Here is a 25,993-nt window from a genome sequence, read left to right as displayed (position 1 = left end):
CAGCCAGACTGATAAATAGCTGTCTCCACGCCTGTCTCCCTGGAGAGAAGCTCTCACCACTCCGGCAGGTTGCGAGGTGCCAGAAATGCAGAGCCCATTGTTGGTCTCACTTTTGTCCCCGGCTGCCTGTCCCCAGCCCCCTGCAGCCACCGCAGTGCCCGCGGGTCACTCGGGGCCGGCACAGCTTGGTGAGCAGGGGGCGAGGGCTGGGCTGCGTCGGGATTTCCCGGCAGAGCTATTGACGGGAGGCGGGGAAGAGTCTGTATTCACCATCGGTCTGTTAAAGGGCAGCAACATTTTATAATGTGCCCCAGGGCTGTCTAGGCTCAGATCTCATAGATGATGGTTTAATGCTCAGGGGACCAGGCCTTTATTTTGCTTTTTCTCTGTTCTCTCCTCTACTCCCGTGATGTCTCTGGAAGTGTTGGCAGACCTGTGAGCCAGCCAGACCCACTGCCCTCCTCCCTGCCGTCAATGCAGAGGAGCCTGGTGCTGTTTTTCAGTTCTGTGTCATAGGAAAATAGGGATCAATAACCCAGCTCCCAGCCCTGGATGCAGGCACATGGGAGGAAACAGCCCCCATTATTTTAAGCTCCCTCCAGAGTGGAGATTCTCACAGTCTCTGATGCAGAGATGTCCGGCAGAGTTTTGTCCCTGTCTCAGCTCACATGCAGATCCTCTGTTGTGAGGACATTCTCCTTCAGCCCAACAATGAGTGGGAACGGGCTGATTTTTCACATCTTTTAAACAAACCTCATATTGTTTCCCTCATGTCAGTTGAACCCAGACTTAATTGCTATTCTCAGCAAACAGGTTGCTGCCCTCTGCTCCTGCCACCACCCCCATCTTCAGTGATGTGCTAAGGCTATAAATAATTGAAGGCAGGATCTCCTCTGTCGCCCTTTTTTTGTGATTTGTATTCAGGGGCTGCTCAGGGTCTGTCTCAGCCCTAGAAGCTGCACAGGCCAAGGCTGAGCAGCTGTCAGAGTGAGGGATGGTGTGAAGATTCTCCTGGGAGTGCAGGCGTGCATGGCAGATATCAGCAACCAGCCTTAACCATGCTCCTCTTGGAATAAAAGCCACAGGGCACAAGCTCAATACATACAAAAGTTTTATTTTGTTCTCAGGAGGAAGACTAAGAGAACCATCCTTACCTGACATCAGGTATTTTACAGAATGTAATATATATTAAAAAAGAAATACATATATATTAAAAAATACCTTGCAATTACATGACATAGCCAAGAGTACAGTTCATAGTGTATCTGCAAGTTCAACCTTCCTTAGGCCTTCTGCTCCTCTACAAGTTCTACAAATGGCTTTTTGGGTGATAGCAAAATGTCAGAGTGGCTCATCCACTGTTGGCTTCTTCCTTTCATGGAAAAACCAAAGGAGGAGGAGAAAGAGAGGCCTGAAGGAGGCTACAGGCACGCAGAGAGCACAGCAAGCAGTTTTTGCATGTTGCTTACAGCTATGCTGGCAAATGAAGGAGAAAGTCCTGCTGAAGGAAGGACAGCTCACCTGACATTGTTCCTTTTTGGGACTTGTCTGCATGGGCTATGGAGGGGAGCTGGGGAGATATGAATACTCCTGGTGTGGTAGGTGGATTTGAGTCAGTCTAGAAGGACTCGGACACCTGCAATAGGCCACAGGAGCCATGAACAGACACTGAACACCAGTGGTAACCTGTAGATCAGCTAAATCAGTGGCCTCAAAAGCAGTGAAAAGGGACTAGGTTCTTGCAAGAATGAATAAACTGTCATGCAGGACTAACCAGCCCCTGAGAAAGAGATGAAAGACAAGAAAGGGTGTTTTATATGAAACGATTCTGCTGGAAATAAGTATTGCTTAGATACAGCTGATGTGAAGCTGTCTTGTAATGGAAAACTGTCCTTGGGAGGTCTGCTGTGGCTGGAAACCACAGAGCTAATCTCAGGGTGGGACTGGAGAGGGCTTCAGGTGATAGAAGATTGGAGAAATTTTTGTGGCTGGAGGTCAGGGTGGTGCTGAGTTCAAACCCTGCTCTGTGTCCTCATGTTCTCTGTGGGTCTCTCATCCCACATGGTGGGATACAGGTATCCCATTTGGGCTGGTGCTGTCTTGGCAGCCATGGCTGAAGTTTAGGGCTAAATGTGGATGCATCCTCACATCTTTGGGGCCAGGTGGATATCACCTGAGACGCTATCAAGAAGAGATGTTTATTTGCCTATGAAAATAATGGCAAACTCCCAGGACTCTCTCACTACTCCTTGTACAGAAAATGGTGTTCACCAGCGTTGTGAACCTGTGAGGTCCAGGTCTGCCCACGTGGATTTCCTGCACTGTCCATAGGCTCTGAAGCTCTGTAGCTGCATCTTCTGACAGAGAGATCTGGCCAGAGAGCCCTGGGGGTGGGGACAATTGCCTGTACACAGCACAAAGCTTGGGTGTCAGGGAAACGCTGCCTCAATCGCTGTGCCTTTTTCCTGCCTTGGAGGGAAGTTCCCTGGAGTGTGGGTGAGGTTTGCAGATGGGCAGCACATGCAGAGGACACCAGCTGAGATCTTGTCCTTCGCCCCCTCCTTCCAGCTCCCTAGCAAGCATTTCCTAAGAATGCGAGCGAAGGGATGCGGGACCAAGCGAAACAAATGACCTGGCAAGGGCTTGGCATGCGTGGAGTATCGTGGCTATTGCTTGCGAAAGACCCGAGTCTGGAGCACATTAAACAATAACAACAAGAAGAAAGGGAGCCGCGGTGGCAGCAGGCAGCTTAGTCACTCATCTCTCCAGCTCTGGGTCCAGAAATGTCCATCTCTCTGAGGAGCCTGTTTTCTGCTCCACCCAGTCCACGTAGTTGGAGACCTTGGTGTACACACCGTACACCTGCTTGCTGCCGCACTCCTCCGGGCCGCCCCAGGAGACCAGCCCTTGGGCCACCCACCTCCGCGTTCCCGGGTCCTGGATGACGAAGGCTCCCCCGCTGTCCCCCAGACAAGTGTCCTTGCCCCCCTCATAGTAGCCAGCACAGAACATGTTCTCGGTCACGCTGTAGTTGCCTGAGCGCGACTCGTAGCTGGTCTTGCACTCGGCGTGCAGCACCACGGGCAGTTTGACGTACTGCAGGATGTCAGACAGGGTCCTCATGCCTGAGCTGATGATCTCGTCCACCGTGATGTTGGGGTTGGAGATCCCCCAGCCAGCCACCAGCCCCAGCGTGTTGGGGTGAGGCCCCTCCAGCTCGTGCTCAAACTGGGGCAGGCAGACAGGCATGACGTACTTCCCCATGGTCACCTTCTCCTTCAGCTTCACCAGCGCAATGTCGTGGTTGTAGTTCTGGATGTCAAACTCCTCGTGGAGGATGATCCTCTCCACCGTCCTGTTGACAGCTTCCATCTTGTTCCTCACGTCATGAAGGGCCAGGTAGACGGTGACGTGCTCTTTGGAGACGGGGATGACGGTCTTGTCCCGCCGCTGGGACCGCAGCACGTGGGCGGCCGTCAGCACCCAGGACTCTGAGAGCAGTGCCCCACTGCCGAACCATTTGTCGTTGGGCACGCGGGACATGTCCTCCACCACAATCAGGGCCTGCCAGGGGAAGAAGCCGGGCTCCGCGTTCCGCCCGCCGATGATGCGCTTGATGATGCCGGGCAGAGGACGAGCCGGCCGGCCACACACTGGGGACAGAAGGGACAGCACAGTTACCTCCAGCTTATTTATTTAGGGAACAAATGAAAGGGGCTGTGTGGCTGGTTATCTCCAAACCAAACACTCTCTTTTGTCCTTTTTGGTTTTGTTTTTCTTTCCGTTTTCAGTTTCTTGAGGGATTTGGCTAGATCCACACCACTTCAGATGCAGAAAGGCCAAATGAGTAATCTTACAGCCTCACTGTGACCTGTGAGCTCAACCAGCCCTTCACAGACCTTTCAGGCACTTGCTTGGCTCCAGCTCAGTGTGCCAAGTGACCCAGGGGAATGATGGTGGGAGGACTGGAGCTTGACATCAACCCAGTCTCACCCCTCACTGAGACCTGTCACGAGGTCTGTGCTCTCACAGCCATGGCATTTGCCCTCCTGGAGCTGCTGTGGCTGGAGAAGGCTCAGCCATGGGATGTTGCCTAGCACCATGGGCTTTACTCCTGCGTCTCATCAGCCACAATTCTGGCAGCCAAACCAGAAGCTCTCTGCTCAGCTCTTCAACAGACCAGAATTAATGCCTGAAGAGCCCTGACATGGTGCCTGCTTTTCTCCCAGAAGCTTTATCTAGGCACGGTGTTAGGAAGGTGAGGGAATCAGGATGCTGAAGGTGGCTCTGAAAGGTTGGACAGGGTAGGGAGGGACAATCCTGTCCCTAGGGAATTTAAGCCTTGGGATATGGCTGTTGGTGGTAGGGCTGATTCCTGCCTGTGGCAGCACTGTGGAACTGGACTCAGGTGGCTTGGAAATGCTAATATCACTGGGAGGTTGTGGGAGCCTATTTTGGCTTGTCCTACATCTGAAAGAGTCCCGAATCACAGCAATCAGGTGCTGGTCTCATCCCTCTCAGTCTGCAAAAAAACCCCAGATCCTCCATGGAAAGTGCTGGGACTTGACCTCAATGCCACCTGTGCTGTGAGGATGCAAAGCCTCACAAGCAGAGGCTCTGACCCCTCAGGGTGGTGGGGTCAGGGTGAGAATCAGTCTTGGGACCAGGGCAGGAGCATTGGAAGCTGCTACTGTGCATTTGTTGAGGCTGGGGTCTGTATCTAGGAAAAATGTAACTCTAGCAGGGAGGGAACATGGTGAATATGTCTGTGCATGTGCTCCACATCCCTGCCTTTCCCACTGCTGAAAGGAATAAAAAGGAAAAGAATTCCTGTGTCCCAGCCCAGCTGCTCTGCTGCACTGAAGCCGATGGCTGTCCCAGGGAGATGCTTTTAGAGGAAGTGCATCCAGCCAAATATTTATTAAATTACATATCAAAAATGCTGACCAGGCTGCAAATGCTCCCACTAATGGCAGAGGCAGGCATGGAGCAGAGGTTCCTGGAAGAGAGGTTCCTATTGATGGGGAGGTGCGTGAGACACGGGAAGATCTGAAGAGCAGCTGGCCAGCTGCTGCCGGCAGATGCCGATCTCAGGAGAGTGTGACCCTCTCTCTGGGATTTTCCATTTTCCTGAAGTCTCTCTGACTCCTGTCACTAATCACAAGGCCTGGAAATGGCCCATGAAAGCAGCTATGGCCCCAAAGCTGTCCCCGTATGCTCCCAGCTCAAATTAGTTCAGGCTGAAACATCAAGCAGAGATGCAGAGAGCAGCTGCCACAACAAGAGCAGCCACAGCCCTGATCTTGGAGTTTTGTGGGATGCAGGGAGTCCTTCCTCTAGCCTTGAAGTGTCTCAGCATGGCTGGAGAGCAGATACCCTCCATGGGGTTGGGCCAGTGTCTGAACCCAGGCTGGTTGCAGCTGCAGCTGCTGCATGGCATGGATGCCTGCACCTCTCTGGAGAGCCATCCCTGCACATCCCACTACAGCCCACACCCAAACTGCCTCCAGGCCCCTGACGTGCCAGCCAGTCTGGCCCCATGCTCGGCCATGGCCACAAAATCCCAGAGACTTTTGTTTAATCCCAAGCAGGTGCCTGGCCTGGAAACTTGCTGGCTGCAAACATTTCTGCCACTGCTCAAAGACTTGGGACATTTCCTTCCCTGTAAAGCAGTTTGTTTTTTTCTGGAAGGCTTGAAGAGGTGATAATTGCTACTGGATGTGTACACACTGCCAACAGGCGCTGGCAGCCAGGTAATGCTCTGCTCTTGGCTAAAACCATCTCCAGGGATGCTGGCAGCTGAACATGGCCAGGGGGCTGCTGGAGTGGGGAACCTGGGGAGCCCTGACAACTGGGATGGCTGTGACCCCAGTGCCACCACTGCACCCTGACCCCCCCGGGCCTGCTGGGGTAGCAGGAAGCCTCTGTCCCTACCACCCTGCTGGCCATGCACTGTGGCACTTGGGTATGTACAGCTGGCACTGTCACCAGGAGCAGGGTTCCTGCATGGCAGCATGCCCTCCCTGTGTCCCTGCTCTGCACCCCTGGCTCTGTGAAGCCACCCCAGCACAGTACCTGGTCTGCAGGATGGCAGCTTGGTCCCCAGCTCCTCACTCTTCCACTGCCCCAGCGCATCGCACGTGTAGGTGGCTGCAAGAGAGCAAAGTGTTAGCTGGCCTCTGGTCCTGGCATGAGGATTGTCCTTTCCAGTGAGGAGACCGTGCCCGGCTGTCAGGGCCCTTTGAACCCTTTGTCAGAGCAGGAAGTGACCTCCCTTTTAATGCCCTTGGCCATGGTAGCCCTGCCCCCATGCAGGGACATGTCTCTATCCTCAATTTCATTGCCTGGAGCTAGCTGTCTGGAGGGCTGTGCTCTGGCCTCAGCCTCTGCTGGCAGCTGCCTCCATACAAAAATGCTGCCAATGCCCATTCTGATAATTCATATGTGATGCTGGGACCATATGCAGGGAGATAAAAGCAGGAAGACAAAAATGTGAAGAATTCTTTTGGCTTTGGTTGCTGAGGGAGGAGAAGGGAGAAGGGCTGGGCTGTGTATGCACCCTTTCTACTGTCCAGAACTGGGTCTGGAGGGTACACAGAATTGTGGTAATGATAAACCAACTAGTGGTTTTTCTGTGGTTGTGGACCAAGGGGGATGGCAGGAAAAACTCAGTCTGATATGATCCCACCACTATCTGTTCAGCTTGTTCTGTGCTGAACACTTGGGTGCTGGAATGAGAAGCCTTGCAGAGCCGTTCCAGAGGCTGCTGGACCTCGTGCTCTCTCCAGCAGCAGCTCCTTTCACAGAGACACAGAAAATTTTGTAGTCTGCAGGGAGCAGATGGCAGGGTGAGAAGGCAGAACGCAAAACAAACACCCACACTGCTCTCGCTCTGCCGAGGCTGTGAAACACCCAGGCAAAGCAGCCAGCAGGGCCAGCCCCATCCTACCTCATTGTGGAGCAGGATTTGTCCAGTCTGACAGTCCAGGCAGGGCAGACACAGGGCTTGGTATGTGCGGGCTACATCCACAGCCTGCTGTTTGCAGAACACCCTGGAGCTGCCACCCCAAGCTCCCCCTCTTGCATCCCATGTGCCCACCCTGGCTGTGCCGTGGGGACGTGGCCTGGCCCCACCGCTCACCGGTGCTGTTGGGGGCCATGTGGTAGTAGGGGTGCTGGCAGTGGTACTGGATGGATGCCTGGTAGGTGGTCAGGTTGTTCCTGGTGGAGAAGGTGACAAAGCCATGCTCCAGCTCCGGCGGCGCCTTGCAGTCAGCAACTGAAAGCCAACACAGAACGGGGGGAGTTGGACCCTGTGCTGTATCTTAGGGTGTTCAGCCAGCCAGCAGGCAGGTAGTGCTGGGCTCTGGCCTGGGATGGTGCTCCTGTGGGGCAGACCAAGGGTTTGTATGGTGCTGTGTCCCTTTTGTCTGTGGCATTGCAGGGGGCTCTGGCCTGGCAGGGCGGGCTGGCCCTGTGAAACCCCGGCATGGCCACCCTGCACAGACACAGCACTCGGGCGGCACCAGGAACACCAGCAGCCTGTCCCACCCACAGGCTGTGTGACCAACGTTCACACTGGTGGAGACCTCAGGCCTGGCAGCCCCTCCATGAGGGATCAGGATCTCTCTGCTGCCCCACTGGGAGGGGAAGAAGCCTATCCTGGCCAGTGAGATGGTCCCATTTTGTGTCTTTGCACTGTAGAAGTGTGCAGGGAGAGGCAGGCAGTGATTCACCAGCTGTGCATCAGGGGTGCTCCTCTATGTACAAGGCTTTGCTGAGAGCACAGCCCTGTCCTTCCTGCTCTGGTTTTGCTCGCCAAGAGCTGATGAGCATTTATAGATCAGGTGAACAGCCCTGGGTCCTGGCTGTCCTGTGACAGCAGGAGATGAAGGACATGGACACTGTGGCTTGGCTGGTCTGTAGGCAGGGGAGAGGCCAGTACAGTACATGTGAGTGAGACCAAACTCCTCCATCCCCCAAGACATCAGCAGGGTTGGCTCTGCTTTACCAGTCCCTAGTGCTGACTCAGGGTGGGATTGAGGGAGAAGAATTTTGGGGTGCCATTGCCCTTCCCCATGACCTGTCCATGGTTCCCTTTCTCCCCATGATCCCCCAGAGTGCTCTGCCCTCTCCCCATGGCTTGTCCCCCATATTAGGTTAGTGCCAAACACTCCAGGGAGGGCCCCAGGCTGTGGAAGGGTTCATCTGCCAAGTCGAGGAGTCACCTCCTTGGAGCTGAGCCTCTCTCCCACGTGGGCAGCTCACAGCACATTCAGGTGATGCTGTGCAGCCTTCCCCACCCCATCCTGGGTGAGCTGCCCCAGTGGAGGGCAGGAACCAGGGTCTGATCCTGCCAGGAAATGCAGTGCTGTGCAGCTGGGTTCTGCTGTGTTTAGGATGAGGGGCTGAGTAGGGAAACAGTGACTTTGCAGTAAGCAGGTCCTGTGGGTCAGGGATGATGTGAGGTCTGTTGGTTCCCATGTGCTCCAGGGTATGAAGGGAACAAGGAGAGCAGTCTTAACTGATCCAGGCTAACAAAGAGAGAATTCACTGGACACAGTAGCTGGAACCAGGGATATAGACCACTCCTCAAGATTGCCTAATTCCTTGGGTGAAAAAGCCTGATTTATGGCAAAATACTGCAGCTCACCATTCACCAGGGTCTTGTCCACTGTCTGTAGAGACAGCAAGTGATGGGATGAGTGTGTAGGTTCAGGCAGGCTGGGTGGAGACTCTGGGTACCTGTTTTCTTGCAGGAAAGAGGGAATGAATGTCAGGGGACCACCCTGACCATCTCTGCTCTGGGACTGTTTATGGCTGCAGGGCAGCATTCACAGGCCTGCACAGCCCATCTCATCCCTGTGTGTCCCTCAGACCTGGGCAGGCCTGATCCCTGGAGAATGGGCTCTTGCAAGAGGTGCTGCTGCACCAGTGTCCCAGGTCCTGCTGAAAGGGTGAGGGGAGGGCATTCCTTCTGTGAGCCTTTCTAGAATTTCTCCTCAGGAAAGGGGCCATTTAGCATGTCTGTTTTTGTAGGACCAGAAGTGGACTGATGTCCCCAACACACACCTCCTCCTCCTCCTCCTCTCCCTCAGGTCCACTTCCCTGCATCCTCCTAGAGGAGCCTCCAGTGCCTCAGGGAGAACAGTGTGCGTGCCCATGGTTCCTGGGGATGTGAATGGGGCCAGATACAAGGCTCTGGCCTTCTTGAGCTGCAGTCAGCCTGAGGCCAGGCTGTCCTCACCTCTGCCAGGCCAGCCATGGGGAGCAAAGGGGAAGCGAAGGAACATCCATCCCCCTGTCTTGGTGCCTGCAGGACAGGGCTGGTGATGCCAACCCATCCTCCAGGCCTCCTTGTCCAGAGGGTCTGACAGGCACCAGGACTCTTGGAGAGAGGAGGGGAAGGAGTGTTTCTTATTTGCAACACTGGGCCAGTGAGGCAGGACAGTGGGAGACTGAATCCAACCCACCAACCCAGCAACCGGGCGGCCGTGCCACAGTCCTTGGACGGCTGCCTTGGAGGGGGAGCCAGGGCGGCCCAGGAGTCCGAGTGCAGAGGGAAGGATGCAGAAATGCTGGGAGCCAGCAGCAGCAGCACGTGGTGCCCAGGCAGTGGTGCTGGGCCAGGTGGGCCCCCTTCCCTGGGGCAGTGTGTCAGTGGCAAAGGGGGGCTCGGCGCCCGTTTCCTTCACCCTTCTCGAGACGGAGTTAAGAAAGCACCAGGTGTGAGGGTTAAGAGTGCCATGCCGGTTAGACAAGCCACAGAGATGGATTTGGCAGCCAGGCCACGGAAAGGGAACCTGCCCTGGGTACTGGACAGATCAGAGGGGCATCGAGGCAGGCTGCCCGTCGGGGCGGCACGGCCGGCACCAGCCTCACGCGGCCACTCGCTCCGAGCCGGCTCTTCCCTCTGTCTGGTTGTCGGCTCTATCTGCAGCTGCACCGAAAGCACAGGGAAAGGAGGAGAGCAGAGAGAGAAAGCCCAATTAGTAGATGAGCAGAGAGAGACATGCAGGAAACCCAGCCCCCAAAACACCAGAAATCGTTAATGAGCTCCCAGCGAGCTGTGCCAGGGTGCTGTGGATGCCAGCAGAGCCATGGCCCTGCTGGGGACCCCCTCACTCTGCTCAGCCAGGGCAGCCTGGGGGTGATGGCTGGGAGAAGCTGTGACAGGTTTCTGTTTAGCCTCTCCAGCTATGGAGCTGGATTTTATCCACTTTGCTAAGAAGTTTTCTATTTTCTGCATTGTTTGTGCCCTGCCTTGCACAGACATCCCAGGGAGGTGGAAGTCTGTAGTCTAGAGGCCTAAATTGCCCATTTAGGGGCTTCTTGGCTTTCCAAAGATGTCTTAGAAATTTAGTGTAGTGAGTCATATTACACAAGAAGGGATTAGTTCCAGCCCAGCTGGAACAATGCAGGTAATAATTTCCATTTTCTCAAAAAATTAATAATTTTTGGTGTTAAAAATATTTGCCTAGATTTTGTTCTAGGTAGTTTTAGACAATGCAAAATTTTCTCTGATCACTGTTCAAGCCAGATAAAATCAATGGGAATTTGTGGTAGTGCAAGTGTAGGAGTGAGGAGTTCCTCCGTAGGGCAGAGGCATCACTGACCCTTACAGCTTTTAGGGAGCCCTTTCAGTAATTAATCTATTTAGCAAGTCTGAGAGGCTCCCAGTTTCCATTTGGCCTGAGAAAATATGAATTAGAACTCCAGAAATACTCTTTGTTCCAAGGTAAGATGCACAATTATTGAAAGCGTCTGCTCAGATGAGATGATTCAAATTATCACCTGTCCTTTCAAATGACATTTCTTTTCTTCTCTCATTTTCTCCCATTTTAAGGTTTGTAAATATTTGGACATTTTTCCCTCCTCTCTCACTTACATAAGCAGTGCTCAGTTTAGATTCATACTTGGGACCTCTCTAATGCCCTGCATTTTAATAGCCTCCATTTGGAAGGAAATTTGGACCAGGAATTAGATTATCCCACACTGTCCCAGGCTTACCTGACAGAGCCAGTTCTGAAGAGCCAGGCTTGCTCTTTCTTTGACAGGGAGACAGCAAAGTGACTCACAAATCAAGTTCTATGAGTAATCTGAATGAAAGCACCAATCTCCTGCTTGTGGCATTTGGCCTGAGCCCCATTATGTTATCCAAGAACAAGCCAAAAGAGCTTTGCAGGGTTACGTAGCCTCTCTGGCTGGGTTTGTGTCTCTGAGTAAGGAACTCCACTCTGGCAGGGCAGCTCCCATTAGCATGAAATGATCTTAGCAGGAAAAGGACATTGGCAGGGTAGGGAAGGGTGTCCTTACTTTTGCAGATAGGGATCTTGTTACTCCACGTGCCATCCTTCAGACACTCGATCTGGAAGGAGTCACTTTCCACGTTATCCTGTGCAGAAGGTACCAACAAAACAAAAAACAAACCACAATCTATCAATGTTCAAAGCAAAGAAATAAATCTCTCAATAAAAAGGGAATTTCTTGGTGATTTAGTCAGGTTATAGCTAGCATGCCCTGGAAGAGGACTTTTTTAGCTAAAAATTGCAATAAAATTGTAATGAAAAACTTGAGGCATTTTCTTGCTGCCAGCGACTCTGTGGCACACTGAAAGCCAAAGAACTGGAGTCACTTATTCCTGTTGTGAATGATGGGATGGGTAAGGAGGCAGCTCTGCACGAAGGATGGGACTGGGAGGAGATCAGAGAAATACCCAGGTCCATGTTGGAAGTCAAAGTGGGCTACTGGCTTGGAGGGAAGACAGCCACCCCATGAGTCAGCCATGCTCTCTGTGGTTCTCAGCTGTTTCCCAGAGAGAGCCTGCCAAAGTCCTGCCCCCCTGACTCACTAATGCTGTCCCCAAGTCCCTGAGGACCTCCCAGTCAGTGGAGACTGGCCTCTGCAGGGCTGCTGAGACAGTGCCCACTGAGGTGGGGGGCACGCAGAGCCCTGGCAGCTGCCTCAGAGTTTTTGCTGATTTTTTCTCTGGCAGGGGACCCAGGCCTGACATTCTGTGAGGTTGCTGCCTCTGGAGGGATGCTGGGAGGGTGGCTCAGGGAAGTGCTATCTCCTCTTTCCCTCTGCATCTTTGGCAAAGAAAGGTGTTGGCTCTCAGAGGAGGTGTTTTCCTTGCCCTGGGAAGGGGATGAGGATGATGTGTGATTGTGTTCACTCTCCCAGAGATGCAATGGCTTTGAGAGGAAGTATCCTCTTCTTGCTACTCATATTCCCAGCTCCGTGTTGTCAATCCATACCTTCAGCACTTTGTATCCAGTGTTGCAGCTGATGACAACCTGGTCTTTGAAGGTGTACTTGGCTTGAGAAGGCTCAATTTTCCCATTGATTGGTGGTTGCACCAGTGGGCACGGGTTTCCTTTGAATAGAAAGCAAATGAGGCTAAACAGGGGAATAAATTGAGCAGATATAAAATCCCAGGTCTTCCACCCAGCCCATGTAGCAGAATTTGAGCATCTCTGCCCTGCTTTTACCCTTAGTCTACACTGGCATGGCTCAGCCAGGCATGGAGGCTCCATGTCTTTCCTTCAGTCTGTAATTCTCTGTCTTTGAGCATTACAAATCTGGGAGCTAATAACAGTAGCTTGTGCAATTATCCTGCCCAAAATTGCTCTGCTCTGCAATATGGTCTTGTTTCAGAGCCCAGTTGTTGTAGGGAAAAAAAGAATCATTTGGAGGGAGGGCTCCATGTTACTTTATGCCCCTCCTATTGTGATTTTTGGAACAGATCTTTTCTGGAGACAGGGTCACAGACTACCAAATTCATGCTGTCCACCTTTATAAAGCCCTTCCCATTCCCAAGCCCAGCAAACAGAAAAGCAGCAGGAGTTACCAACTGCTGTGTATGACAGCTTCCAGCCCCTGTTCTCTCCGGAGTTGTCACTGTGGAAGCGGATCTGCACGCTGCTGGTTTGGGTTTCAATGCGTCCTGGGGACTTTTCTCCACAGAAAGGTCCAAACTCCTTTTGGCCGGCTTTGATCTGCCGAGGGAAAGATGATGGAGGGATTGAGGGGGCTCTCTGATCCCTGAGGCCAATGGGTGGGGCTGGAGTGGGGCTTAAGCACCATGTGTTGAAGGGATGTGAACAGAAAGAGGGTCACTGTTGGTTGGGGGGGTCACAAGCAGATGTGGTAAGAGACATGGGGTGAATAGAGCACAAGGCTCCTGCTGATTCAAAAATCCCTATTTAGACTGCGGTGATTCTGATCCCATCACCAGAGCACTGGGCGCACAAAAGGTGAGTGTGAGAGGAGGAGAGTACAGAGCCCAGCTCACCTTGATGTGGTCATATGGACAGGTCACCTCGGGGTGGTCCTCCACATCAAAGCTGTCCTCAAAGTTGAGGGTGATGAAGAAGCCCTCCTCCAGCTCGATGCGGTACAGGCAGTCCGAGCTCTTGGGGTAGGGGCTGGGGAAGTCAGCGCTGGTGATCACCCCGCTCCTCTGGGTGTAGAGGTTGTCACTGCACTCCACTGAAACACAGCCGTGGCTCCATCAGGGCCCTGACAGCCGTGTCCCAGCCCTGACCAACCCAGGAATCCTCCCAGTGGAGTGAGGTCTGTTGGGTGGATCCATGGATTCTGAATATGGGTACATGGATCCCAAATATGTGTCCATGCAAGGAGAATCTCACACAGCCAACTTCTAAATATGCCCATGGCACATGAGCCCTCGGCTGAGAGCTAGTCCCAGCTAATCTACATGATGCAGATTCAGAGCAGGGACTAAAGCTTTTCATTTTTCTGACTTGAGGAGATCTATAGAGCTTGGCTGAGGAGCACAGCCCCTGGAAGAAGGAGTCCCACACTACTGGTTTGTAGGGGAAGAAGCACCTCATCCCTGCTAACAGCCAAAAAAGGGCTGTTTTGCCTGTGCTTGGAAGGTGTGATGCCTACTCAGGGACCCTCTGTGTGCCCATGCCTGTGTGTGGGCTGTGCCTGTTGTACCTTTGCAGGTCCTGTTGTCGGAGTGCAGGATGTAGCCAAACCTGCAGGAGCAGTAATACCCGCCAATGTAGTTGTGGCAGTAGTGGTCACAAGCCAGCTCCTCATCACTCTTCTCCTGGCACTCATCCACATCTAGAATGGAGTTAACAAGGAAGGGAGGTCACCCTGAAGCTCTCCACACATTACTCTTTGTGGGAACATTTGTCACAACAACGAGAAATCTGTTATCCCATGTGGTGGGTCACATTAGCATCCACATGGCCCAAGGGCTGCACACAAGTTCTTTTCTTGCCAGGGAACCCAAGGCTGACCCGAGATGTGGTCCCTGCAAATTTGGGTCCCTGTCCTAGCAATCTGGCCCTGCAGCTCCAATGCTCTTACCCACAGCGGTGTAATGGGCATCGAAGCCAGTGAAGCGTTCCTCGTTGGAGAAGTCAGACCTGAAGGTGAGCCCCATGTAGGGCCCTGGGGACAGGATCACTTGCTGTCCTGGAGCCTGCTCCGTGTCTGTTGTCTCCCTGCCACAGAAGGTTGCCAGCTCCTGGTCCTCAGTTTCAATCTGTTGGCAGAAAGAAGGGGTGAGCCTGGAGAGCCAGCTGTGCGTTCCCTGGGGAGGTCAGGCTGGGATTGGAATCATCCTTTCCATCCAGGAGCTCACACCTCTGCCTATGCTTGCCCAGGCTGCGCCCTGCCAGGACTCACCAGTGTCTCCATGGGGCACAGGGACTCAGGTCTGCCTGGAGGGGCCTCTGAGGCAGATGCCAAGAGCCTTTGGCATCCAGGATGTAGGGAGGAGCTGGGGGATGTAAGGGGAGGACGCAGGGTGGGAGCTCATTTGGGAGATGGGATAAGATCATGGGGTGGCAGTGCAGAAGAAGGGATGTGAAAATCAACCCTGGGCTGTGTCATTCCCACTCAGAGCTGGTGGCACCTGAGATGCTTCCCCTCACCTCTTCCCATGGCTCGAACACTGATCAGTCTGTGAGAGGGGCCTAGAGCAGTCCCTGCCTATTGGTTTTGCCTCACCTCAAAGCAGCAGCTGTAATTTCTGTCCCTTGGGCTGCCTTGGACAAGCTTGGTCCTGTCCCTCCCACCCAGGCTCTCTGTCTGGCTCCAGAGCTGTGGCTCCAGGCACTACTGGGACTCCGACCGTGCACCCAGAGGGCTGAGGAAGGGGAGTGATGAGCCAGGGTGCCCTGCTGTCATTATCAGCACATTCCGTAGTCTCTGTGTGCATCCCTTTAAAACAGAGCCTTATCTCTGCCTTAAAGCACTGTAATCCCTGCAGAAAACCCTTCAGTTTTCCCTGGAAACCCTCTCCTTTCCTTTTTCCCTGCTGTTTTCTCCAGCATTGGTCCACCTCCTTCTCCTACACATCCCATCCCCAGCCCCTGTCTCAAGCACAACCTCTCCCAAGCAGTTCCCAGCACCCTGCCTGCTTTCCCCCGGGGATTTGAATATGAATAAGCCTCGGCAGAGGAATGTGATGAGCACCACCAGGCAGCCACCACTGCTCGAGCCAAGCCACCGCTATTGAGGCTGTGATGAAGTCTGCAGCCCCCCAGCACATGCCTGGGGAAATCAGTCATCTGCTGGGGGCCCATGGGGTCCCAGAGGTGCTGGAATGCCGTCCCTGGCTTGCTTGGCCTCAGCAAGAAGAGACCCTTCTCTGACTCCGTCTCTGTCACCAAGAGACCCCCAGGATGTGCCTGCTGGGGAGGGTCTGGGCTGAAAGGGAAATTTCCCAGAGCTGAACAAACAAGAGGAAACTCGTTCACACCAGGGAAAGCCAACATGGAAATGGCAACTCAGCATGCCTTGACATTGCCTCCAGATATTTTCCATCCTCTCATACAAGCTGGAGCTGGCCAGAAAAGAGAGACACTTTCCGATGATAAATTTTGGGAATTTCGAGAAAAACACACGCACCCTGCTTTGGGGACAAAAACCCAATTGAATTTTTTTTTTTGTGTAACAGCGTTCTGGGGCAAAAAAAGAAAACAAGTAATTTGGGCTCCATCTGGTTTCAATCCCTTTGAAATATACTGTGGTGCTTTAGAATTGCTTTTAAATCTGAAAGATTGTTTTGAAATGAAAAAGTGTTTCAGACTGAAAAACAGGAGTGCCATCACCAGCAGTGAAGGAAATGGGCATTTCAGCCCTGATGCACAGAATGGGCAGTGCCAGCACGTGGAACACAGCCTCTTCCACAGAAAATGCTTTTTCTTAAGGAAATCTGTGGGAAGGAGGAATTTCCAGCCAGCTGCTCTGTGTGGGGCTGGTTGCTGTCACCCCTGTCAGAGTTCAGAGCCACCGTGTGGGCTCCCATTCCTTGCCTTCAGCCCCAGGGAGTGCAGGACCTGCAGCGCAGCATTCCCAAAGTGCAGGAAAACCTTCCCAGTGCCCTGTGCCTCTGCTCGAGGATGCTGCAGCCATGGGGCCAGCCCCAAGCATCCCTGGATCCCTGGATCCAGCCCTGGAGCAGCAGGATGGGTCCCGGGAGAGCTGTGCTCTCCTCACTGGAGGTATCACAGCCCCTTATCTGAGACGGGTCCCATGCCCCGAGCCACAGGGAGCAGAGGCAGCCCTCCAGCAGTAAACTAAACACAGAGGTCATCATCCCTGGTTAATATTTGCTGCTTCTGCTGGGGACTGTATACTTTTTTGAAGATCATTTACATCCAGCGAGCAGGCTGGTAATTAAATCCTGGTTGTTTATTTGGAGTTTCTCCTTCTCGGGTCACGATGTCGACGTTTTCACTAGAGAAGATGTGTCCCTGAGGGAAATATCAATTGCCACAGAGAAATTCCCTATAAAAATACGCTGAAAGAATCTTCCTTTGAAAAATAAAATATAGCAACACCCTTGTGCATAAAATTTACCCGTGCCAATGCCTCCTGCTGTCTTCCCTGTTTTTTCTTGTATCCTCAGTCCCTCATTAAGACTTCTGCCCTTCTGGATGGAGGCAGATTGGGGTCCCTCTCTGGTTGTGGATCTATCCCTCCGCATTTTGCTGATGCTGTGGCTAATGGGTGTCCCAAGCTGTGGGGCCCCTCTCTGCCCCACAGTGATTCCTCCCTTGGGCGAAGGAGCTGGGGTGCCCTGGCTGGCAGGGAAAAATGCTGTCCCAGGGCATGAGTTGTTGGGGATACCTGGGAGCACTGATGCTCTGGAGGTGCCTCCTGCAGCCAGGGGGTTAATGAAATGCCAGAAACACCGAGGGGAATTTGGCCAGGCAGTTTGGTGTCTGCTGCCCGAGAGGAGCAGGCAATACGGAAACACAGCCGCCACCACCCCCCTTTGCAGCCCTCCAGGAATGCACTAATTGGACTGATGAAGGCCAAACATACCACTTGTAATATATATAAATGGCTCATTAGGCAGAGAAATCGCAGTGCTGGGCTGAAGACACTGGGAACATGACATGGGGAGGAGATGCTCAGAGCCAGGGCAGGGCACGCAGTGGCCCCCGCAGAGCGGCCCCGCAGAGCGTGGCAAGAAGGCAACACCCAGAGCAACAACGGGACTTTTTCCACAATGCTGCTGCTGCTGACTGCTGGGAATGAAGCAGGGACAGCCCCCGCAAAAGCCTCCATCTAGTCTGCTGGAGATCTGCTCCCCAAGATACATCTAGGGTCCTTTCATATGCTGCAAACATGAAATTGCCCTGAATTTCCACGGGAGCCTAGGTGGCAGCCCTGCTATGGGTGATGAAGGAGGATAGCTGGTTTCCTGTGCTGTGGATGTGGCTTGGCTCCAGAGACTGTCCCCTCCTGCACGGCAGCTGCACCCACGTGCCCTATGTATGGGCAAGGTTTGTTCCCTGAAGGGGCTGGGGGTGAAAAGAGACCCAGGCAGGAGGCTGGGGTCCTGCAAGAACTGATGACTTGCTCCCGTGCCTGGTCTCCCTCCTCCCCCTGCACTGTCCCCAGTGGCACAGGGGAATGGACTCTGCAGAGAGGTGGCACTTTCCTATCAGGATAGGAGGGACAAGCAGCAAAGCCCTGGGCTCTTCCTGCTGCCTCCTGGGGTTCACAGTGCTCCTTTTGGGACCCCACACTCTCAGGGAATGAATGAGCCCCAGCTAGAGCTGGCTGACAGAACCAGAAGAGGATGCTCTCCTCCTGAACCCCCATGCCAAACCTTGATTTGTGCTTTTTCTCCCTGGTTTGGATAGAGGAAGGTGTACATGGGCCCTGTGCACGCTGCTTGCAGCCCCAGGCTGGGCATGCACTGCCCTGGATGAAAAACCAAGCCTGTTCCCTGATCCTGCATGTGCCCCACCAGTGCCTCATCAGTCACTGATGGGGTGTCCCCCCATATTCATTCCAATCAAGGAGCTGGCTGCCAAGCTCTTGGGGGCTGATTTCATTCCAGGGCTTGACTGAGCAATGTGCAAAACCCCACTGACAGCTCCCCAGGCTCAGATCTCTATAATAAGCTTGGGGATTTACTCATGATGGCCCCTTAGAAGCCAAAGATGCCCATCTCTCTGTCACTGTGCTCCTCAGTGACACTGTTCAAGTCATTTATCCTGATTTTATAGTCAGGACTGTGGCTTTTTGGGTGCCCTGGGCCAGTGCTGCGGGCTTGAAAACCATGGTGAAACCCTCTCCAAATGAGGAACCCCCAGACTGGCTCCCTGTGGATGGTGATGAGCTGGGCAGAGCCTGCTGAGCAGCACAGCAAAGGGAAGGAGCAGGAAGAGGGTGAGTGGCTGTTCTATCCCTGTCCACATGCACCTGGCAGGAGGCTGACAGCAGCCACCCAAAGGTGAGAGGCTGTATCCAGTGTGCTGAGCCCCAGAGCTTGGCTCTCCAGCAAACTGGAGTTTCTGCCTGCATGGGAGGCTTCTCCAGGTGGGTATTTTGGGGATGGCTGTTCCTCCCATTCCTGCTGGCTCCCTTCCTTGCTGACGTGCAACTCCCCTTCTCTGCCATGCCCATTTGCACAAACAAGCCTCCCATGCTAGGAGCATTTCTTTAGGAGCCACGTTCATTTTTTACATATACACACAGGGGCACGCGTGCATGTGCATATATAGAAATAAACAGCTATTGTTTTAATTAGCCATTGTTTCAGAGCTCTGAAACTGTTCCCTCCTGCAGACCACCCCGAAGGCAGAGGTCTGTGAGGGTTTACAGCTCACATCACCCTGAGCTTGCCACTTGGGATGAGCTTCTACACCACTTAAGAGCTTGGGTGTGTGGGCAGCCAGGGGGTGAGGGAAGCAAAGGCCAGGGCACAGGGGCATTTTGCTTGTCCTGAATTGAGTCCCCACCTGCTCAGCCCCTTTTTAACTCCTTCTTACAGCAGTCAAGATGAGGAAGACCCTGAACAAACAAGAAGGTGTTTCTTCATACACACAGAGACACATAATCATGTATTTAATCTGTCCAACTCTCTGGCATGTGGTGCTGCAGAGATCAAAGTTACCCATGAGCTCAGAAAGCAATGGTACAAGTTCGTAGATGGGGAATCCATCGAGCACCATGGAACATAGAGCTCTGCCTGTGTTTCTGATCTTCCTCACTGTCACCAGCAGAATATTACAGAGAAGCACCTGTATGTGCTAGTTGTATAGTTATATTCTATAGCACTGTGGCCTCTGTCAAAGAGGGGGCAGATTGATGCTGGTTTTACAGCTTGCATTGGTGGAGACAGAGCTGACACACAAACCCAAGGAGGAAAACAGCCACGGACTCATTCACTGCTCTTCTTAATGTTTTCTAAGCCAGTGGTTTAGCAGCATCAAGAGAGCACCCTTACCCAGCAGAGTAACCTCTGGATCTCCTGGAATCTATCCATTTTCATCACTTTCCAAATGTAATTCTGTGGTGGAGGCTCTGCAAGCTGAGTTATAGCCCCGAGCAAATTTATACAGCTGAGATCTAAATCCCTGTGAAAAATACCTCCTTCTTATGGAAATCCAGCAGCAGGGAGAGCTGTGGTGCCAAGTTGGCACCATGGCCAAATAACAGGGAGCCTTATGAAAAAGGAAAAAAGAGCAGGGGGTGAAGGGCAGGAGGAGGGGTAAAGCTTGGAATGGGGAAAGTTTCCAAGAAATCTGTTCCTTGAGCTTACTGGGGTTTTAAAGCAATATATCTCTATATATGTCCCTGGGCCCTTGTGCTTGGAGAAGATCCAGGAGAAGCAGAAAGAGCTAATCAAACCTCAATGAGAGCTGTTAGTAGCAGGGTGAGTGCCAGCACAAAGGGGAAATTAAAGCAGGGAGCAATAGACCCTAGAGGAAAAAAGACACAAATGTTTGCTTTGTTTTCTCAGGGCAAGAATAAAACAATAATTTCAATTATCTGGCAAATAGCACCAGGGTCAAGTTCTGTGGTTCCAGACCTGGGAGCAAGCTCCACCTGCCTCTGTGTGAAGGAGCAGGGTGGAGCTTGTCCTGGTGATGATGTAAGGTGTGTTCAGCTAGGCAACCCAGAAAGCACCTGCTTGCTACTGCTTGATCTGCCAGAAGAACCACACTTGAACATCTTCAGAGATCTGGAGAGCCACCCTTGTCCTGGATGTGAAGGAAAGCCCTGCTTGGAGAAACCTGTGGTGTAAAGGGAAGGTTGCTCTGGGGCACTGCAGTGTGTGGCCACCACAGTTTTGGGTGGGTTACCACCCAGCAGAGAAGCAGACTGAAATATTTGGAGGTTTTGGCCATGGCAGCTCCCTGGAAACCTCCATAGCAGCCTCAAGCTTGGGTCTAACCTCTCCCTTTTGCTCCCCATGGGGCTGGACAGGGTGTCCCAGGAGCCTGCAAGGTGTGGCCAAGGATCCAGGCTGGCTGCAAGAGGCACCCACAGCCATGGCCTGACAAGTGTGCCCAGCTCAGGGGATCTCCTGGTTGGCATCAGAGTGACACAAACTGGTGTTCAGCCACAGGTGTTTTATCAGCCCAGAGGTGTGAAAATCCCATTGGGTGCAGTAAGAATTAGATGCCCAAATGCTTTCAGAAATTTGTTTGTCTCTGGGTAAGCTCTGACTCTGGTGTCCCACTCCCTGTTGGTCCAGTGGATGCTGCCAGCTTACCTGTGCTCTCCCTGTGATCCACTGGACTGACAACTCCTGAGCCCAATAAAATGGGGAAAACTGTCCTGTTCCCAGCTTTTCCAGCACTACCCTTTCTCAGCTGGCCAAGCAACCCTGCTGTGTATCCCACCACCTGTCACGGCTCACCTTCACATAGTCGTATTCACAGAGGTAGGATGACTCCAAGTCAAAATGCATGAAGTACAGCTTGATTTTAAACCCATCAGGCACAGAGATGTTCCAGGTCATTTCCGAGTCGCTGGGATAGGAGTCGGGGAAGTTGGGAGACTGGATCTCCCCAAACATGTCTGTCAGCTCCACAGCATCTGCCACACAGAGCAGCAAGGCACAGAGGGGCCAGGCCAGGGGGTACCTGGAACACACATGAGGGGATGAAATGAAACTCTGGCAGTGACAATGGCTGTGCAAGGCTCATCTCTTTTCCCAAGTGGATCGTGCAAGAGGAGGTGCAGCACCATAGCACCATGAACAACTCCTGGGAGGAGCAGGTGGGATCTGCATGTGGCTCCCATGAGGGCAAAGCCCCTTTGGAAGGTGGGTGCCACAGGTGCTGCAAGTGATGCAAAGGCAGCTCCACAGCTCCCAGCCAGCCTGAAGTGCCACCAGGAGCTCGGTGTTTCCTGTGCTGCTGGAGCAGCAGCCACTGGCAACACATCCCTTAACTAATGGAGCTCTGGTGGGCAAATCTTCATTTAATGGAAGAATGAACATAAGCATGCTTAATAAAATAATGATGTTCTCTAAATCGATTTAGTGAAAGCATCCTGGCAATAACTGCTAAGTATCATTATTATTATTATTATCATTATTGCTGCTGAGCCTCATCCTGCCAAATTGGGATCATTAACTCTCAGTAAATAGCACACATCTTTGCAGCTGGGCAAAGATGGAACCAGGCCTCAGCTTTGCAACCATGCATGTTACACTCTTCTCTCTTCTCTTCTCTTCTCTTCTCTTCTCTTCTCTTCTCTTCTCTTCTCTTCTCTTCTCTTCTCTTCTCGAGGCTGAGATTAATAAAGATGTTTTGTCATCAAACCCATCTTTTAAAAAATCTCAGTCTGAAGACTTTGTCCCAACTTGTTCCAAATTTATTTATCCCAGAGGAGGGCAGAGAGAACAGGTGAATCTGTGGTGGTCTAGCTGATTTCACACCAGCCTTGAGCTTCATTTGTCATGAAAGGGAGCATGAGCTGAGCATTCCTCTGCACAAGGAGAGAACACCACCCATGCTGGAGGTGTGAACACAAAAGCCTATGCTATTGCATAGGACCCAGAAAGAAGAAGGACATCAGGCTCTTTACACATAGTTGGAGCATACAAAGGAAAAGAAACATGCAGGAAATAAGAGCCACTAAACATTAAAATTTCTAAAATAGACACTAAGGCCTGCCAAAGGCTTGTAGGTGTATACAACAGACATTGGAACTACTCACATGTACACCTGGTTTCAAAATCAGGGCTTGATTTAGGTATGCTGGTGAGGAAATTGAAACTGCATTAGTGGATTATTTTTAACCTCTCTGTGTTCTTTCAAAACCAGGGCAGCAAATTTCTGGGGTTCATTTGTGCAGTACCATCACTTTTCTCAGCTCTTCTTTACAAAGAAAAGTAAATGGGAGCTGAGAAATTTGGATTGATTTTTCTTTCAAGCAGAGTGAGGTTGAACATGCCCTTTTCCGACAGCTGTTCTGAAACCACAAAAATGTGTGAAGGGAAAAACTGTTACTCCTCTGCTCAGAGTACATGCACGGGGCTGGATGCTGAGCTGGTGTAGTGGGCATCACCTCCTCCATTTCAACAGGCTGTTTTCTTGAGCAGCTCTGCTTCCTCTGAAGCAGGGGAGGCAAAACAGCATCAAACTTCATCCTCATGACCGGAAAGTCTTAACCTCATGTGAAAGTGGTAAATGACCGTGGTGTGCACAGAAACCTGAAGCCCACTCAGCAGGTCTCACCTCACTGTGCCTTGGCCGTGGCAGAGCGGTGCCTATGCCGGGATGTCCCTTTGGCTGTGCCGGGATGTCCCTGTGGCTGTGCCGGGATGTCCCTCTGGCTGTGCCGGGATGTCCCTGTGGCTGTGCCGGGATGTCCCTGTGGCTGTGCCGGGTTATCCCTCTGGCTGTGCCGGGATGTCCCTCTGGCTGTGCCGGGAAGTCCCTTTGGCTATGCCGGGATATCCCTTTGGCTATGCCGCGATGCCGGCGTGCAAGCCGGGCTGCGGCACGAAGCCGGGCCGTGAGCACTGCCCTGTTCTCTCAGGACAGGGGAACTGGAGCCGATCCTGGAGAATCCCTCCCCAGCAGGACACCCCCCTGCCCGGCCGTGGCCGGGCTCTGCCCGTGCGGGGTACTCACCTCATTTCGCTGCTGGGGGAGTTTCCCGGCGGCTTTGGTGCGGAGGATCGATGGCTCGATCCCTGCGGGGGACGGCTCTGCCTCTTTCCCAGCGCTCCGCTGTCCGCCTTATCTCTGTCCGGAGATTTGCGAGCGTGTGTGCGCCTATGTGTGTGTGCGTCTGGAGCTGTCTGGCATTTTCCATGCAGGTCACGCCTTCCCGTGCCTGCAGCGTTCCCCACATCCAGGCAGGCAGACCTGCCCGCACCCGAGCCCTCCTCCCCGCCCGCCGCTCCCTCCTCTCCGCCGCGGGGCTGCCCTGCGCTCCAGCATTCAGCGCCGTTTTTGTCCTCCCTAATCTCCAGAGTTTTGTGTATGTGTGTGTGCCCATGCACATTGTGTTTTCTCTCTCTCTCTTTTTTTTTTCTCCCCCCTCACAGCCTGCTTTGCCAGATGGCTAAAATTTGCCTCTCAATAGGGTCTGAGGCTCCAGCAAAAACATAAGGCAAGAATGTGTGAAAAAAAAAAAAAAACAAAACCCTGTGCCGGGATAAATAGCTTTAGTGGTGGTGCTGCCGCTGGGATCGGCGCTCGGGAATTGCTTTCAGCATCTCTGCATAGTGCCGAGCAGCGTTTGGGATGGGGATCTGGCTTCCAAGAAACTTTGGAGCTGTGACAGTCTGAATAAAATCAAACCCTAATTTGCATCCTCCTGTAGAACTGAGGAATTGCCAGATTCAGTATTTTATCCCAGGGCAAAAGAGCAGCTTTAGAAGTGGACTCTACTCAGGAGTGAAAACTTTAAACACCAAAGTTTCACAGTGTTTTGAGCCTGACTCCCTCCTGTTCAGAAAACAGGTAAAAACATGAACACTCCCCGCTAAGCCACGGGAGACTGATCTCCCCTCCCAGTGCCAGGCACAAACCAACCCAAACTCTCCTGTCTGCATAGCTAAGTGGGAAGAAGATCTATCCGGGCTGCAAATAAGGGAATGGCACGTAGGACGTCAAAGGATGAGAGCGACTCCCTCATTCAGAAATCTCCTTGGACGCACGAGGAGCAAAACTTTAATAGGTGTTTACCAACTTCAGCTTGAGCTGGTTAATGTAAATCCCGCAGATATCCACTGGCAGGCACGGATACACATGCGGCACGCTGAAAGGCACACAAAAACAAGGGAGGGAAGAGGCAGGGAAGCAGGGATGTGCTGGCACCGCTCGGGGCAGCAGCTCCCGGCCCTCCCGGGCTCTCTGGTGTCAGCCTGCGGCGCTGCAGTTAAAAGGGCGATGGTGCCTCCAGCCTGTGTGCAGGCTTTGCCCCTCCAGCAATCCTAGAGAAGCTGGGAGGGAAGGAGATAGACAGAAAAAAAGTTAAATTGTCTTTTTCCATTTCTTGTCTTTGTATTTTGGGAGGTTATGGTTTCTTGGTTTCCCATGAAGAAGCTGCTTTCTCATTCCCGCGAGTCTCTGGTTCTGCACCGAGAGAGAAATGGTACCTAAGAGACACAGTGAAAGAAAATAGAAAAATATGGGTGGAAAAGCACTATAAAAAGAGGAGAAAGGCCCTGAGTAAAGGGAAGATCTCAGTCTGCCATAATTTCTAGCTCTATTTGGAAAGCTTTAACAGCTTATCACTAAACAGACATGAGCTCTCACTCATGCTAACACACCCAGGCAAGCTGATCAAACTAATTAATATGTAAGCAATGTGTCAAATGCAAGGATTTATTTTTGCAGGCAAGTGTGGTCCTGTCTGAGCCCTGAATACACTGTGATCTATTTTTTCCCTGCCTTTTCTGCAGGGTGGGTCCTTTATGCATTAATTTTTCCATCACGGCACTCTTCTATAGCTTTTTGGAATGGCTTCTCTAATTCAGGGGAAGTATTAATTCTGAAGTCAGATTTTCTTTGCCTGCCAATGATTCTTTCAAGACCACCTTGGGTCAAAGTCAGTGTTTACACTTCAGGGCTGGACTGGGAAGTGTAAAGTGGTAGCAGAAGCTCTGCAGGGTTTTGCACCATGCTGGTGGATGCACCATGGGCTTACAGCATCCACGCTGACCGAGTAGGCTCTGGAAGGCAGGAGAGGATGCCCAAGGGGCAGCACACTGCAGATCCCATCAGCAGCCCTCTGAGCTGGTTTCCCTGCTAGGCTGCTGAATCCTAGGGGTTTTCCTTGATCCAGTGTTTGTCCCTGCCCCCCAACCCCCTTGGTGTGCAGAATCACATCTCCTTGAAAGCTCAAGCTGGTCATGCTGAGCAGCTCAGGACTCAGTTTTTTTCCAGCCAAATCTTACCTGAGACATTGTGGGCTGCTAAAGAAAGTTGACGGGTAGTGGCTGCATGGCAGCCACTTCAATTCTGCTGTACCCAAGTGCTTAAAATTACCTGCAGCCTCCTGCTCCAAACTCCAGCCCCAAGAGCTACACTGCAGAATCCTCTGGGAAGGGACTCTGATCTCCAAATGAGTCCTCTTGGAGCCCTGATGACCTGGCCTGGCTAATTGCACTGAGTTACAGCAGGTCAGCCCTGGTTGCCTTCTGTAGCAACATAAACCCTGTGCTGCAGTGACTGCTGGTGGGGAGGCAGATGGGGATCTGCAAAGGGAAGGTGGTGCAGAAGCTGTTCTGGCT

At 52.5% G+C, this 25,993-nt stretch overlaps 1 protein-coding gene across 2 annotated transcripts; it reads right to left on the bottom strand.

Annotated features, from left to right (window-relative positions):
- Positions 1-1,094: 1,094 nt before the first annotated feature.
- On the bottom strand, positions 1,095-23,657 carry MASP1 (MBL associated serine protease 1). Of its 2 annotated transcripts, XM_026792112.2 has the most exons (11): positions 23,382-23,657; positions 21,155-21,380; positions 14,347-14,524; positions 13,966-14,097; positions 13,295-13,491; positions 12,851-12,998; positions 12,258-12,376; positions 11,317-11,395; positions 7,142-7,279; positions 6,076-6,150; positions 1,095-3,653 (listed from the first exon to the last, which is right to left on the bottom strand). In XM_026792112.2, exons 1-11 carry the CDS (start codon positions 23,384-23,386, stop codon positions 2,758-2,760), a joined length of 2,193 nt encoding a protein of 730 aa, XP_026647913.2. In that variant the 5' UTR covers positions 23,387-23,657; the 3' UTR covers positions 1,095-2,757. The 2 variants fall into 2 exon arrangements, with proteins under 2 accessions (XP_026647913.2, XP_074403338.1); XM_074547237.1 differs by lacking the exons at positions 1,095-3,653; positions 6,076-6,150; positions 7,142-7,279 and adding an exon at positions 8,862-9,940 and having other exon boundaries at positions 23,382-23,651.
- Positions 23,658-25,993: the final 2,336 nt, after the last annotated feature.

Source organism: Zonotrichia albicollis, chromosome 9, assembly GCF_047830755.1.
Source record: "Zonotrichia albicollis isolate bZonAlb1 chromosome 9, bZonAlb1.hap1, whole genome shotgun sequence".
Classification (NCBI taxonomy): domain Eukaryota; kingdom Metazoa; phylum Chordata; class Aves; order Passeriformes; family Passerellidae; genus Zonotrichia; species Zonotrichia albicollis.
The sequence above is the reverse complement of the archived record's forward strand: the minus strand, read 5'-3'. Positions and strand labels throughout refer to the sequence as shown.